Source organism: Caretta caretta, chromosome 4 (genome assembly GCF_965140235.1).
Source record: "Caretta caretta isolate rCarCar2 chromosome 4, rCarCar1.hap1, whole genome shotgun sequence".
NCBI classification, from domain to species: domain Eukaryota; kingdom Metazoa; phylum Chordata; order Testudines; family Cheloniidae; genus Caretta; species Caretta caretta.
In genome coordinates, this window is record NC_134209.1 from 122,008,789 (window position 1) to 122,025,973 (window position 17,185).

The window sequence follows — 17,185 nt, forward strand, 5'->3', positions numbered from 1 at the left end:
GAAATGCATTTGCCCTAGAATGTTGTATTGCTATTGTGAAATGCAATTTGTACATAAGAAAGAACAGTAAGATATTTATAGGGCATAATTGCGCAGGTTTGACGTTGTCATGGCCATAATATAGTTAAAAATATAGGGTCCGATTGTGAAATTCTTATTCATGTCTGTGAACCCTTACTAACATAAGTAGTCCTGTTGATTTTAATAATACTACTCAGGTGAATAAGTGCTCAGCAGAACAGTAAGGGTTCCACAACAGGGCCCATAATTACAATAAAATGAAACATTTACTAACCTACAATTATATTAGATTATCTGTCCAGGTAGCCCAGAAAAGAGAACTAATTTAAATTATTCAAAACAATGAAGCAAAATCTAATATTTCTCCCCTTGTCTTTTGTATCTAAGAAAACTGTCCCTGGGTAAAGGCAAAATCTAATTTTAGCTGTAAAACGACACATTGAATGAAATTGTACATTGTTTAGAAAATGCAGCACAGAAAGCAACTGTGCTTTCTTGCATTATAAATAAGATAAAGAAGGAAAATTATGAACTGTGTAAAATGGTTCTTATGTCATGCTCACTTCATGTAATCCTACTTCTGCAAAGGTAAATTTTCTACCTAAATTTATACTATCTTTTTTTCTGTGTGTGCTTCAAGTGCATTAATTTTGGAGTGCACACAAAAGAAAAAAATAGCTAAACCCTCTCTTGCTGTAATACAGAAAGTTTGTATTCAAATTATATTTATTTCTGAGTTTACTTTTTCTAATGACAACAATCTACAAAAAAACTGCAACATACTCTCATGTTAGTTCTGCTTATGAGTAATTTTTACTGATAACTTTCCTCCTTTTTAGTTTGACATCTTTAGAAAATCTGATCACTATTTTAATATTGTTACATTATTTCATTTTAGACTTTGGTTACATTCTTTTTTTTTCTTTTCTGTTACTCATAGTGTCTGTCCCATAGCTGTTGGCATCCATAGAAAGATGTCAAAAAAAGCTCACTTTTAGCATCAAAAGAAGCACTGATCTCAAAGAGGCAAATTTTAGTCAGCCTCAACCTGGTGTTTAAGACCTGATTCTACAATTGCATCCATGCTTGTGGATTTTTGAACTGGTGCAGAACCTGTCTCTCCCTCTCTCTTTCCTCCCTCGCCCCTCTCCCCGTACCCCAATGAATGCAGCTGCAAGATTGGGTTCTAATTTGCATGCATAACTGTTTTCTGGCACATTTCCTGCATCTGAAAGCTTCATGTATATGGAAGCATCATTATGTATGTGTATATTCTTTGGCTTGCATGTGGGTGTTATAGGGTATCAAGAACTACATCGCTTGCTAAGGTTTTCTGTATATTAAATACTTTTATATAGATAAATAGATATTTTTGTCAACATTTTCAAGTATTTCCTCATATCCGACTGCGGAATACCTTGAGTATTCCTGAAGGAACTTTCTGATGTCCTCTATCTAGAAAACCTGAGAAAAAAGGGCAAGATGTTGATATTGAAAAATTGTGGTTTCAATTTTTGTTGCAATCTGAGAGTTGTATAACCATACACAGGTGGATACTATTGCATTCTTACAGGTCAAGACACTTTTGAAAAAGAAGGTGCCCCTGTGATCAAGTCTCAGTCTGACTGCAGAAGAGGACTGATCATACTCTCATATCACATTTTGTTCAAAAAATGGCAAATAGGAGATACTTTGAACTTTATATTATGCTTCTGGCACTTCGATTAGCTTGTGAAGTGGCTGCTGCAATGACATATTTGGATATGTTGAGGGCTTGGTTCCAATGTACTATGAATCTCTGTTCTTAAACTTTTTTTTTTTTTTTTTTTAAAAGGCAGTGTTGCATTAGACTTGTCTACACGAGCCAAGGATATCATATAAATACATTTTTAGTAAAGGATTTATGGTTCTTGCTAGAAAGGCGCTAACATGATTTCCCCTGTCAATATATTATAGACCTCACCTAGAGGCTTGGCGCTAGCTAAAGTATCCACATAGAGGCTCTGGAGATGGCTAAGCTAAAATAGAATAAACGATCATGTTATGATAAAACGTAACATGATATTGAGACGATACCATGTGAGGAATTCACCATATGATGAATGGTCTAAAGATTTTCAGCAAGAGGTACTGAAAGAACTCTTAAAAATGAGATCAATTATAATTATTTGCAACATAGGGCACCTTTCTTCATCCTATTGTGAACTTTTTCATTTCTGCCTTACATTTTGGCAACCAACAGAGTCGACGGGCTTGGAGATTTTATATATTTATATATAAATACCTCCCATCATAGGTATTTGAAAAGGTTTTACTAGCAATGTGTAAAATTACCAGTAGTTTGATTTATTTAATTATTTTCAGATTTGAGAGCCCTGTTTTCAAATGTCGATATTTTAATGGGGTACACTCAGCTCAGCACTTCGACAAAATGGGAATTTACAGTCCTAAATACTGACTTGGACGTCCAACTACAGGATTTGGACATCCTGCTTAAGGAGCCCACATTTGAAAATTGGACTGTATTGTTCCAAGAATCTAATTGATTTCCATCTCTTGCTTTGTACAATCCCTTGCAATTTAAAACAATGTCTGCACTAACATATCAGGATAACAACAGCCAAGATTTTTCTCAAACTTCCCTTCTCATTCCAGAAAGATTCTTGGATTTTAAAAGTTATATTGAAGTCTGTCTATTTCTGTTTTGGTACTATCGTCCAGTTAACATCTGGACTCCATTGTACTAGGCATTTTACAAGCACATTGGAAGACACAATCCCTGCTCCAAAGAGCTAAGGACAAATAAATAAAATCTTAGAGAGTGCATTCAGCTTTTTAACACATGGAGAGGCTTATTCTATGCTCTAGGTGTGGAACAAGTGAGGCATATGTTTCTAGTATATGAGATCACATTAAGTGCAAAATAATCTGCTGAAATCAGAGGAATACTAATGAAAGTAGTTGGACTCAGGATATTTCCACCTGTAGATTTTCAGAGCAAACACATGCAGTTCATTTCATGAACTGTAATTACCTAAGTCATTGGCACCCAACTGTTATCAGTCAAGGAGTCATTTTATCATTGAACAGAATCACAGAGATATAAAAGAATGTAACAAGTGAAAATAAAATTGTATATAACAGTTATTAAAATTAATAGCTACTTTCAATTAAATGCATGTTTGTTAAAGTTAAAATGTCAAGGACAAAATTTTAACTTAATTTATTTTGCTAGCAGTACAAATATACATGTAATAAATCCTGTGTGTGTGTGCATATGTGCGCATGTGCATGCCTGTGCGTGAAATTGCAGGTTTTTTTCTTGGACAATTATTGAATCATAGTTAGGCTGTTGCTTATCCTCTAACTGGAGAGAGCCATGGGCTGAGTGTCACTGGCCAGGCACCATATTAAATTTGGCTTATCAGTACTACAATAGTTCTTTTAAACAAAGAGGCTTAACTCTAAATACTTCCACTTATTTTGTCTGCTAGGATCTCTTTATATCTTGGTGTCTTGTTTTTTCATCCTTTGTATATAATTTACACTCAAAACATTCATTGATCATTTTAAATCTTATTTTTATTTCAGTTTTTCTTTTAGGATGGTCTCAATACCTTTTCTTTAACTGGTATACTAACATTTGATTTCCAAATATGGTAATCCAGACAGATTCACACTCATCTTCTCTCCTTCAGCTACAATTTGGGGATAATTACTGTTAGGTTTTTCAGGCTCCTTTAATGAACTAATAATGCTTTTTAGATGATGCACTAGAGAAGAAATGTATTTAAAATCACCTGAGCCCCAATTCACCAAAGCACTTAAGCATATGTTTAAACTATAAATATGTGAGTAATTCAATTGAAGTCAACAAGACTATTCATGGGTTTAAGTGATTTGCTGAATTGGGCTTTGGAGAATGCTCCCAAATCCATTAATTGGAGAATCATTAAACTACGAGTGTAGATCTGTGTAAAATATTATTTTATAAGAAATTATTTTATATATTAATATATATATATATTATTTTATAAGAAATGCAGGTAAGTACTGTATTGTTTTACCCAGCCATGGTTTAAAATCTTGATCCAGATAAATAACTAATTTGAAAAATGATTGATAAATAATCATCTATCAGAAATTCAGGAAGGTAAAAAGTTCTAACCTGGCAGATCTAAGAGGCATTTTTCAAGGGCAGGACTAGTAAAAATAAATATACAGTAGAACCTTGGAGTTATGAACACCTTGGGAATGGAGGTTGGTCGTAACTTTGAACAAAACATGGTTGTTTTGAAAGTTTATAACTGAGCGTTGACTTAATACAGCTTTGAAACTTTACTATGCAGAAAAAAAATGCTGCTTTCCCTTTATTTCTTTAGTATTTTATATTTAACAGTACAGTACTATGTTTGCTTTTTCGGGGGGGGAAATGGGGTCTCTGCTACTGTTGCTTGATTGTGTACTTGCAGTTCCAAATGAGCTGTGTGGTTGACTGGTCAGTTCGTAACTCTGGTGTTCGTAATTCTGAGGTTCTACTGTATAAATAAATAGCTTTATTAGAAAACTTAACATGATTCTGTTAGTTAAGCTGATCTAGAAGAACTTCATGGTGACAGAGAAATTGACCAGGGCTACATACCAAAATTGAAAGGAAAGAGCTGATAAAATTTACTCATTATCTTCTTTCACCATCAAAACTAATTCATGCCCTAGATATTGGGTTCATTTTCTACATGGTGTAGCTAAGGAGCAAAGTGTTAAAGTGACTTCCTAAAAGTTAATAGGAAGCTGCAGCAGGAATGAGAATAGAACCTTGATCTATGTTTGTTGACCCATACTTCATTTATTTAGACAACAGCCCGTCTTTTATACATGTTGGCTCAACTCTCTGTAGTTAGGTCAACATTATAAAGAAGGTAAAGTTTGTAAAGTGTTTTGAGATTTTGAGATGAACAAACAGTGGGGCTCCAAATTTTTTGGACAGGGTAACTAAGAGATAGAGAGGTTCAAGATCTTACCTGGGAGGCACAATCAGCCTACTAGGTTAAGTATTGTCTATAAATCCAAGAAATCTGTGTTTTAAATCTTGTGATAGAACATTATGACTCCTAAACACTTTTAAGCCAATATTGGGAGAGAAGTTAAGCTGTGCGTCACATGCAAACATGACTAACTTGGCTACATAATGAATGTACATATATTAGGTGCAAATTAAATGAGACAGACCACAGAAGACAGTATTTCCTTAGCTGCCTACCACCAAGTAATCTGTTGCATTGTCTATTCTTTAAAATTTTTACAAACCTTGTCTTTATTTTCCCACACAAAAGAATGGGTGCGGGGAGATGGGAAAATGTCAAAAATCAGTTAAGGCTGTTAAGTGACACTGAGGTTGAATGTTGTTCGAAAAAGGTTGAGAGCCTCTGATCTAGACTAAGCTTAAACAAAATTTAAGACCAATACAAATATTTTATTTTTTAAACATTCTAATGGAAACCTTTTAACAAACATTGCTCAGCAATGTTTGCACCATTGCAGCTAATGCGTATGAACCTATCCAAGTGTTTTTATCAGAGGTAAAGATTTGGTTGTTTTCTTACATTGTATTTGATTTTTATGTGATTTTTTTCATTCCTCCACATAAACTGTATAACTGGGCAGTGATTTCATGCAATAAGCTGAGTGCCCTCAAATCCTAATCAAGGCCCTTCTCCTGCCATGAGTAGCACTCACATATGAACTGCTGCATTCACATGAAGCCCCTTAGACTTCAGTGGGGCTTCACCCAGGAGCAGCAGTCTGCATGTGTGCTATGCATTGTAGGATCAGGGCCTACATGTTTGCCTTCAGTGGGAACTGAGGGCCTTCAACACACTGTAGCATCTTACAGTATTGGGCCCATTGTGATCTGGAACAACTGCCTGTATTGAAATAATGGTGTGCTTATATATGAAATCTGGCAATGAAACTTCATATTTGTCATCAGTAGCCTGTAAGGTTTATTATCTGGCTATGAAAATGTTTTTAGGAGTTTTAAACAAGAACAGGTTGCAGTGGGGTAAGATTACCTCTAGAACCAAAGTTAAACATTTGAACAGACTAAAATAAATCCAAGAAGGAAGTCTCTACCTACTTAGGGAATTTCCAATGGACTATTTTAAAAAGGCAGATCCCTTCTCTTGAAACACTGCAGATGGAGCTCAGATTAAGGACACAAATCAACAAGACAATTAACATCGTCCATCATGATCCAGTGGCTGTAAATTGAGGCTACACAAATTCAGACTGGAAATAAGGCATAATTTTTTGACAGCAAGGGTTGTTAACCATTGGAACAATTTACAAAGGGTTGTGGTAGATTCTCCATCATTGACCATTTTAAATCAAGACTGAATGTATTTTTAAAATATCTGCTCTAGGAATTATTTTGGGGAAGTTTTATAGTTTGTGTTATACAGGAGGTCAGACTAGATGATCACAAGGATCCCCTTATGGCCTATTCTGTTGCCATGATATATGCAAATAGTTTTTAGCTGTGCAATATTGATGTGTGATAAAAGGAAGCAGATATCATTTCTGTGATGGTCAGTGGACAACTTTTAATAATATCCAGGCAAATCCTTACTCTGCAAGAAAAATAGACATTGTAATGTGTTACACACAAGCTTCATTGCTCAGCTAACAATTAGAATTTAAATAAAATTCTTTCTCTTAATTGGCCAAAGTACAGTACCTTGCTACATTGTATGTGTTCTTCAGCGCCTCCTGTTCAGATTCCTCTCATCTCAGTCCACCAGTTGTTATCCTGGATTACTTCAGTTTCCATAATTCCTCCATCTGTTGTTTCTTTTGCTGTTTTTCTTCATTAGATCATCAGCTCTTGGCTGACTGGCTTGGACATTTTCTTCATACTGGTCTTCACCAAGCACTGTTCACTTCCTGACTTCACTCTGAATACTTGATTACTGATCTCATCTCTTCTACTGCTGCTCACTCCCTGCACTACAACCTGTCGAATCCAATACTCCTTTCAGGACTATCAGACTCTGACCTCTGCAGCTTTCAGTCCCCTTATTCCCTTTCTGATCTCCATTCTGTATGATGGTCTCCACCTTCCCCCCCAACTTAATTCCTTCATTTTTCTCTCCCACTACTCTGTTTATCTTATCAAACCCCAGCTTCTTCTGAACCTTTATATCATCTTTCTACACTTTCAATCTTTTGCCACTGCGTGAAAATCCAGCAACAAAGTACATTTCCTGCACTCCAAATTCATTCTTCAACTTTGCAGTGTTCCTTGTTAAACTCTGCTTTTTCATTCCATTCCTTAGGCATGAGAACTGTTTCCTTCTTCCCACAAGCAATATATTTCCAATCTTTCCTCAAAACACTGAGAAAGCCCTTTATAAATAGCCATTGCTAGTTTTTTAGCCACTTCCAGCTCATTGCAGGTCACTATATACCTTACAATTTGTTTGTAAAGCACTAAACATCATAAATACTAATTATGCAAAGGCATTGTGTGTAGTATTTTGTTTCTATGCTTCTAGGTCAGGTACTCTGAAAACTTTAGAATTCTAGAGGAGCTACTCTCCGTCTGCTCACCTTCCCAAGGCTGTCAACAGGTGATGCATTCTGTACCTGCTAAGAAGGTGTAGCAACTCCAGTTTCCTCTCTTAATTTGTTTTCACTGTTGATGGAAGAAGAACTCCTTCTGACTACAATTGCATTGGTCACAATTTTAGCTAAAACTACTTAGATTGCTTTGAAGTATTTCTTGGGATTTATGTTCATGTATCCTAACGATATCTGTCTGGCCCAGTCTATCAAGTTTAAGAGAATATGACTATGGTGTGAGGCAACTACTGCCTCATTAAGCCTTAAGGTTACTTCCCTGTCTTGTTTCTTTTAGGTTTTGTGTATCTCAAATATTTTTCCGTTTTTCTTTCAGGTTCAGCAGTTGAAACTTATCTGACTTACCCAGCTGAATTTAGCTACGTCTGTGCCTTACCACAAAACCCACACTATCTTGAGACTCAGTGCCTTGCCATAGTTTGTCTGATATGAGAGGCAGAGATGCCTTGAGGTGACTCCAGAAATCTCTTCAGTGGCAAGAGACTTAGGTCTTTTGTGCACATGAAAATTCCACCAGTTTAATTTAAAGGGGTTTTAAAACTAAATTAAACTAGTTCAAAACCCTGCATATATGCTCTTATTTCCATTTGAGGGGTTTGTTTCAGTTTGCTTAAACCTTTTCTAATCAATTTAAACTTAATCTATATAAAGGCAAGTTTATATTGATTTGACAGTGTCTGCACAACCTTCTGTATTAGTTTAACTAAGGGCTTGTCTACATGGCAAGTTACTATGCATCAAGCCAGGGTGCAAGCCTACAGTGAACCAGCTTGCTGTGCAATAATGTCCCATATGGACACTGCTACAGCATAGTGGAAGTCCTAGAGTGCAGCTTAGCACATCTACTGCTTCAAAGCTAGTGCGCTGAGATGGGCACCCGGGCTGGCCGCACAGTAACTCCCTATGCAGACAAGCCCTAAATCATTTTTGAATCACACTTGTAGTTAAACTGGTGCAACTTTGCATGTAAAGAGCCCTTTGTACTCATGGGCCCATTACTGAATAGCGTAATCGAATCTTACACATTTTTCCATTCAATTCTGTGCAGAAAATATGGGGGTGGAGTTGACAACCACTGTCACTTTGCAGCTTCATGCATAAAGTTATTTAGCACTCCCTATGTGATGTGATCTGTATGTTTCACATTGTAATGTGTGTAAATATGTATTCATACCATACATATGTTGTCATATGTGATTGTTCCTTTCATGGATTCTCTCACTTACAGACTGTTAGCCAGAGTGCTATTTTCACATATACCCAGAGAATTTAGTTGACTTCTTACCAGCACAGTCTGTATTTAGGCTTTTAAATTTCATAAGTGCTCAGTGCCCATTGACCTCACTTTTGAAAATCAAATCACTTATTTGGGATACTAATAAAGATTTAGGAGACTTACCTTCAGATACGTGTGTGGTAAAATCCTGGCAGTATCTAGGAATGTGTCGGTGATCTGCTATCCCTTTTCTCTAGAGAATTCCTGACCCAGGGTAGTCTTCCCCTGTCTCTGAGGTCTGCTTCTGATTCTGCATCTCTATCTTTCACTGCTATTTGTGTAAAAAGTGCATTTAGGGACATAGAAGTTTCAGCCAATGGAATGGTTGGTTTCAACCTTAATTACTCCACCTAACTATTCAGAAGTCTCAGTAAATTCACAAGCCACACGTGGACTGTTGCAACATATCTCTGAGTTAATCTCCATCCAGGTCATACTTGTTTCTTGACATTAGAGAGTAAATTATGAATTTAGATTAATCTAATTCAAGCTGCAGTATACAAAGTTGCATCCATCACAGTTGGAGAACCCGGCAGGAGAGTCAGGCCCTTTTGGATGGATCATCTCGTTCCACAAACAACAATGCACAGCATTGGCCTCTTGTGAAAACAAGCGTCCTGATCAAGATTCCAGTGTCTGAATCTCCGAATCATGTTTTGTCCTTTTTACCGTAGTTAAACCAATTTCTTAGTGCAATTGAGTAGAATAGGTGTAAGGTCTTGATTCTCTTACAGGATTCATATTTCCAAGGGAAACTCTCCTATATTCCCATCTGAATCACAAAAGACATTTCTTAGTAATTTACATGTTCTTTAGGTTTTCACTAATACACTGAAATTAGTGAGTCTCTGTCCGACTCTGGTCATCTGTTTCATAAAACACATTCCATTGAAATCCCCAAATAAGGGATTCATTGTGTTCATTACTAAACTAATGAATGATTTCCCTTCAACGGCTAGGTGACTTGTAGGCTTCAGTTTCCAGAACCTCTTAATTCTGATGTCAGTGACTTCAACCACTGGAATGGAAACTTGAGACCACAATTATAATTTTTGTACCATTAGGGGAGACTACAGATTGGGTAATTATCCCAGTAAGATTTCCTTTCTTATTCATACCAATTTCAGCAATGGTTAAAGGGGCCTAAAATTTATATAAAACTAAAGCATACTAAAACTCTTGGAGTGTCCATTCAGCTTTGGTCCTTTTGACACTGCTTGAATTAATAAATTTCCACGAGAACAATGTAAAGATGGGGTCTGACCTTTGATCATGGTAATTCTTGATAAACTCCAACTTCACAGTTCTGAGGTGACTCTCTAGGTCAGTCTGCTTGAAATAGAATTTCTGCATTCTTTTACAAATCATTACTGTCTAGACTCACTCTCAGAAAGTCTGGTTTGGGGGCACAGTCTGGCTGAGTGCCCAGTCTTGTGCCCCTACAAATTTTACTGATTACTGGACATCTCTTAAATAGTTGTTCTGCTCTACTTTCTTTGCTTAGAAGTTTAAATTTAAACAGCAATGACTGCTTAAAAGCTACATATAACGGTTTCCTCTTGGCAAAAAGCTCTGGCTAATTGCTTGGTCTTTTATAGAACATCCTTGAAGCTTTTAAGTTTCTAAGAGCTGGGAACCTATTGCAGTTGGTACCTATATGGAGAAAAAAATTCCTGCAAATTGTGGTGGTGGTCTCTGAAATGATACATTTTAATAGACCCACCTTCACTCATGCACTTTCCCAGTAAAGTTGCAAATTGGTGCTTGCATTCTTTTATGCTGACACCTTTTGCTTGAAGATGAAATTGATGGTTAGCCAGCATTATGGTACAACATGCCACCTTCTACCCTAGAATTTTATATCTCTAGGAATTCTGCCTGTCACAGACTCAAAGCATGGACACAGAGCGTTGATCTGTTACAACGTATACTTTCAGAAAACAGTTACTGGTAAGTAAATCACTCTTCCTGACACTTCCCTACGCCTTCCATGCCCCACAACTCCCCTCTTCTCTCTTTATGTCCTTAACCCATATTCCCAGCATCCCCATCTATCCAAGATCTCACCAATTTTTTCAAGACAAAAAAGATTTCCAATCTACTTTTTCTCCACTGCCCACTCTTTCCACCATTTCCTCCCACACAACAGCCTTAATTTCAGTCTTGTAAGATGGCTCTCTTAGTGTCAATCTCTAACCCTTCATTCTGTCTCCTCAGCTCCATCCATTCTCACCTCCGAACTTCTGTCTGTTTCTCTCGTTTAGCTATTTTCAAGCCTGATTTTGTATCCCCTGTTTTTAAAAAGCCTCCCTAGACCTTGCATTGCTTCTCCAACTACTCTCTCATCTCCTTATGCATGCCATCTGTTTCCAGGGCCCTTTACTTCTAATTCTTGTGGATCTCCTACAGTCTAACTCCTGACCTCTCCTTTTACCAAAATAGTTGCTCCGTATTATAGTAAGAAATCATTTGACAAGTATAATTGAAACGCATGTTGTTTTTTATAATTTTTTGTGTTGTGTTTAGAAGCTCCAACAAAAAGATTTTCAATTTTAGGTACAACTAAACAATGTGTCACATTTCTGCCCAGGCTGCCCTAACGCCAACATACAGGCATTATGTAATCTGTCCATATTTGAAGAGATGTTGAATCTGATGCAGCTGTAGATTTAAAAGATTTATATTTCGTCCTCTATATTTTATAGTAAAAAGAGAGATTTTTGTCCAAGGTAATATTTTGTTATATGATCTAGGGTTCCACAAGACCCCATCCAGTATTTTTGAAATCCTCCGTAAAATCTTGATATCAATGCTGCATGTCCCTGTGTTATTGGGAAAGAGGTTACAGTAAAGGATGCTAAATTTGTATTGCCTCCATGAAACACTAAATTGTATCACTAGCAATCCTGAGGGAAGGGGTTTGGGAAGGGAATGAATTGATGTCTACATGGAATTACTGTCCTGGGGACTTTTGATTTGACAAGAGAGTTTTAATGGAGTCAAAGTTGAGAGTTAGCCAGCATTATGAGAAAAGAGAGTTTTAATGGAGTCAAATAGTTGAAGTAAAGGTGGTGATAACTGAAATGAATTGTGGTCACAATTCAGTAAACCGAGCCAGCACCACAAAAACACCCTCTATAACATCATAGTTTAAAAAGCAGCTCTTCTCTGGAAAATGGCTGGAAAAAATTGCACCTTTTTATTCAGGCCATCTAGTACTCTGTGTATATTCAGAGTAATATTTTTTTAGGTCCAGAAAGGACCATTATGTTCATCTAGTCTGACTTCTTGCATAACAGGGGCCATATTATTTCATCCAGTAATTTCTCCATCAAGCCCATAACTTCTGGCTGAAATAGAACACAATTTTTATTCTGGTTATGCTGACTCATTACATTTTTCCTGTTTTTTTTTTCCTATTGACGCTGGGAGAGGGAGCCGAATTCTTTCCCAGCTCTCCCATAATCAGTGGCATTGTTCACAAATTTCCATCGCAGGTTCTTTATTGTTGAATGATGTGTCAGACAGAAAAAACACAGGTTGACTAAGGCTATGTCTACACTACAGACCTTACAGTGGCACAGCTGTGCTGCTGTAAGGTCTCCTGTGTAGCTGTTCTATGCTGGTGGGAGAGAGGTCTCCCACTGGAATAATTAAACCACCCCAACAAGCGGTGGTAGCTATGTCGGCAGGAGATGCTCTCCTGCTGACAGTGCTGACCCCATCAGCACTTTTGTCAGTGAAACTTATGTTGGTTAGGGGGTGTCTTTTTGCACCCCTGACTGAAAAAGTTTTGCCGAAAACAGTGTTAGTATAGACAAAGCCTTACAATGAGTTTGCAGTGAGAAAAAGACATTTTTATTTGTAAACTGACCAGATTTGGAAGTCATTGGCAGACAAAACCAGGGAACTCCACAATGCCATTTTTAGGGTCAGTTGCACAGTATAACTGCCCTATAATTTAACTGATGGTCTTTTCACAGTACATGCCTAGGACTGACCTAGTGTAAGGGGTTAAACTGCTACACTGCAATTCACCCAGCAGTTCTGTGGATATAGCTAGCCAGAAGACTTTTTTTTTTTTTTTTAAATAATAAATCCTCTGTAGGTGCCACTTCATCTGCTTCTCCTGAGGAATACAATTCACAACCACTAAAAAATAAGAACCTTTGGGAGCATTATTTTCTGGTGCCTCTGCCTCCCAGTCTAATCCCTTGGGTGGTGCAACCACACAGTGCTCTCTTGGGGCTTATGGTAAAGCCATGATTTAACCCTTTGAATTCTATAAATGCTTGTTTCTTTTGCTTTAGGTCATGAAAGGCCGTAGGAATAGTCTGATTGCCCATAACAGACTTTTAATTACAGACGTTACAAGCAGAGGCAAGAGTGAGCATATGGTTACTTTACACTCCAAGAATATTTGAAATCTTTTAAATCGTTGACTTGGAAATATTGTACTTCTCAGCAAATTATGTCTCTTATAATAAAGAGATAAACAGTATTCGTGCCACTACAGCTGGAGGGCAGGGTCTGGTTTGGGACAGCACAGTTTTAAAGAGGATAAGCAGCTTTTTAATTTTTAAGTCCTTTTAGTGTGGGTTTTTCTTGGCAAATTTTGTCCATTAAACACTGAAATCTAAAAAATTTAGGTATTTGTAAAGTCCAGTTTTTAATTGCTTGCTTCTTTTTCATAGGGCCTCTTAATCCTGTTGGACTGTCTTTGCTGGGACAATTTGCAAGCAGAACTGCTGAGTACTCCATGACCCAAATTCAAATACCACTTGATGGAAGCACCCAAGTCTAACTTCAAAACCCATGTATTTTCAAGATGAATGCATCTATCACCTAGTCCCTCATAATATGTACTACTGTTAATGCACCTGAAACAGACCTTATTGCAGGAATACTAAACATTCTGCATCAGAACTAGAAACTTAGTCTTTCTACAGGCTATAGTTTAAATTCAGCAAATTACTACTGGTTTTGCTGTAAGGCAAAATGTTCTATAGTGTGTAAGGAAGACTCCTGAAATTGCAGTTTCATGCTGTGTGCCTGAGATTGCTGAAGTGAGCCATATCTTTCCTTATGTGGGGTTTTCTTGCACTGTGAATAGGAAATTAAGAGTTTTCACTTGCAAAGCTTCCTTCAACTCATCCCTTTTGCGGGGCAGAGCTTGACCAGCCCTGGATCTGACAGGCTGCTTGGAACATAGAACTTGGCAGATCTCAGGGATTCAGTTGATAACAGAGCCATCTCTATATAGATGTCCTGTAATTGAGCACTGGTTCCTCTCCCCCTTCCCCACCAAGGCATGCAACAGTATGGTTCCAGAAGCTGCTGCTAGGGGATTTTCCTGAGGAGACTGCTGCTTATCACTCCTTGGAGAACATTAGGATGCTCAGAGTATAGAGCAGAAGAGCAAGTAAATTAAAGCTGACTGGGTTCAGCAAGCAAATGATTCCTGATTTCCCATTGAGTTGGTGGGGTCACCTTGGCCCAACCACACACAACTGCCAAGCTTTGTATTTGTGGAGCACCTATGGAGGGGTTTCCTGGGGTCAGGGAAAGCTGGAGATGAGGCCATGGAGGCTGGAATCCCCGCTCTCATAAACAGACCATTAATTGACTCCATTGGAAGTGGAGAAAAGAAGTAGGCCCACTGTTAGGGTCATGGTGTAATCTGCAGCTCTGCTCTTCCCAGCAAAAGGTGTCTGTGTGGAAAGACCAAACAACAGTTGTAGATGTGAAACATTTATGCCGCCATTTCTATTACTTGGAACACATTTCATACTTGAGTGCAACACTGTATCTACTAAGCTTTGCTTGAAGAACAAAACATTTTTAAAAGCTGTAAAATGTACTGCATAATCACAGTGGTATTTAGGAAACAATTCTATTTTTGTGTTCATTGTAAATTTCATAATTCAAAATATATTTCACATAAATGTACCAAAATAATCAGGGAGCTTTGTTTTTAAAAATGTATACTGTTTAATAGGTGCAGAAGTTCTCTGGTGATGCACAGGTAGTTATGAGATAAGTCAATCCATGTGAGCGGCAGAGCTAAAGGTAGATGATGGACTTGTTCTGGACAGCACAACAATCATACAGTAGAAAGAAATGGATTAGGGACTTACAGTATCTGTTTATAAAGTAAAAAAACGAGTAAAGATTTGTTTAGTCATGCCCTTTGAAAAAAGAAACAGCATTTATATTGTGTGTGTGTGTGTGTGACGCACACACAATTAGGGCTGTCAAGCGATTAAAAAAATTAACAATTAAACGATAATAGAATACCATTTATTTAAATATTTTGGGATGTTTTCTACATTTTCAAATATATTGATTTCAGTTACAACACAGAATACAAAGTGTATAGTGCTCACTTTGTATTTATTTTTTATTACAAGTATTTGCACTGTAAAAAACCAAAATAGTATATTTCAGTTCACCCAATACAAGTACTGTAGTGCAATCTCTTTATCATGAAAGTTGAAGTTACAAATGTAGAATTATGTACAAAAAACCTGCATTCAAAAATAAAACAATATAAAATTTTAGAGCCTGCAAGTCCACTCAGTCCTACTTCTTCTTCAGTCAATTGCTCAGACAAACAAGTTTGTTTACATTTGCAGGAGATAATGCTGCCCGCTTCTTGCTTACAGTGTCACCTGAAAGTGAGAACAGGCTTTCACATGGCAATGTTGTAGCCAGTGTCGCAAGATATTTACGTGCCACATCCGCTAAAGGGGTTCATATGTCCCTTCGTGTGTCAACCACCATTCCAGAAGACGTGTCAATGCTGATGACGAGTTCTGCTCGGTAATGATCAAAAGCAGTGCAGATCGACGCATTTTCATTTCATCATCTGAGTCAGATGCCACCAGCAGAAGGTTGATTTTCTTTGTTGGTGGTTCGGGTTCTGTAGTTTCCATATTGGAGTGTTGCTCTTTTAAGACATCTGAAAGCATGCTCCACACCTCATCCCTCTAAGATTTTGGAAGAAACTTCAGATTCTCAAACCTTGGGTCGAGTGCTGTAGCTATCCTTAGAAATCTCACATTGGTACCTTCTTTGCATTTTGTCAAATCTGCTATGAAAGCGTTCTTAAAATGAACATGTGCTGGGTCATGATCTGAGACATGAAATATATGGCATAATGTAGGTAAAACAGAACAGGAGACGTACAGTTCTCCTGCAAGGGGTTCAGTCACAAATTTAACACATTATTTTTTAACCAGAATCCTCGGCATGGAAGCATGTCCTCTGGAATGGTGCCTGAAGCATGAAGGGGCATATGAATGTTTAGCATATCTGGCACATAAATATCTTGCAACACTGGCTACAAAAGTGCCATTTGAATGCCTGTTTTCACTTTCAGGTGACATTGTAAATAAGCGGGCAACAATATCTCCCATAAATGTAAACAAACTTGTTTATCTTAGCAAGTGGCTGAACAAGAAGTAGGACTGAGTGGACTTGTAGGCTAAAGTGTTACATAACTGCACTCAAAAACAAACCAATGTAACAAAAAAAATTCTACATTTGTAAGTTACACTTTCAGGATAAAGAGATTGCACAACATTACTTGTATGAGGTGAATTGAAAAATATTTTATTTTACAGTGCAAATATTTGTAATAAATATAAACGAGCACTGTAACCTTTGTATTCTGTTTTATAATAGAAATCAATATATTTAAAAATGTAGAAGACAATCCAAAAATATTTAATACATTTCAAGTGGTATTCTACTGTTTAACAGTGTGATTAATCACAATTTTTTTAATCTCAGTTAATTTTTTGAGTGAATCGTGTGAGTTATTTGCAATTGATTGACAGCTCTACTACACATACATGCACATTTTTATATACACACACACACACACTTGCTATTTCTGCTTTAAAATACCTGTTAGAAAGCAGTGATAGCTGCCATGAATGGGCCTAGATAAAGAAAATCACTTTCCTAGAGTTGTACTACATAGCAAGCTTCAGCTGATTCTTAGCTCCTTGTTTTTTAGAAAACTAATTCTTGTCTCTCCTAAGCCAGAAACCCGAACAAGATACAAAGCTTTAAAAAGTGACTAGGCGCCACTCTTTTAGTCAGACCTGCAGTGTTCATGGAAACATTGGTTTCCCCAGGAGTGTTTCTCTGGTGCAGGATGAAATAGCTAGACAGATGCACCCAGGTTCAAGTCCCTGCTTTGAATCAGGCAAAACACGAGCCTGAACGTGGGTCACCCACATT

General features: G+C 37.3%; 1 protein-coding gene across 6 annotated transcripts in view; it reads left to right on the forward strand.

The window, feature by feature from the left end:
• Positions 1–17,185, forward strand: part of LCORL (ligand dependent nuclear receptor corepressor like) — a 177,697-nt gene that overhangs the window by 156,521 nt on the left and 3,991 nt on the right. Inside the window, exon 7 of one of the 6 annotated variants that reach the window (XM_075128016.1) lies at positions 13,630–15,253. The exons of the other annotated variants lie outside the window; for them this stretch is intronic. Coding sequence (XP_074984117.1) covers positions 13,630–13,639 — 10 coding nt within the window. The 3' untranslated portion in view covers positions 13,640–15,253. Of the gene's footprint in view, positions 1–13,629; positions 15,254–17,185 lie in introns of those variants that run through there. 6 annotated transcript variants of the gene reach the window in all.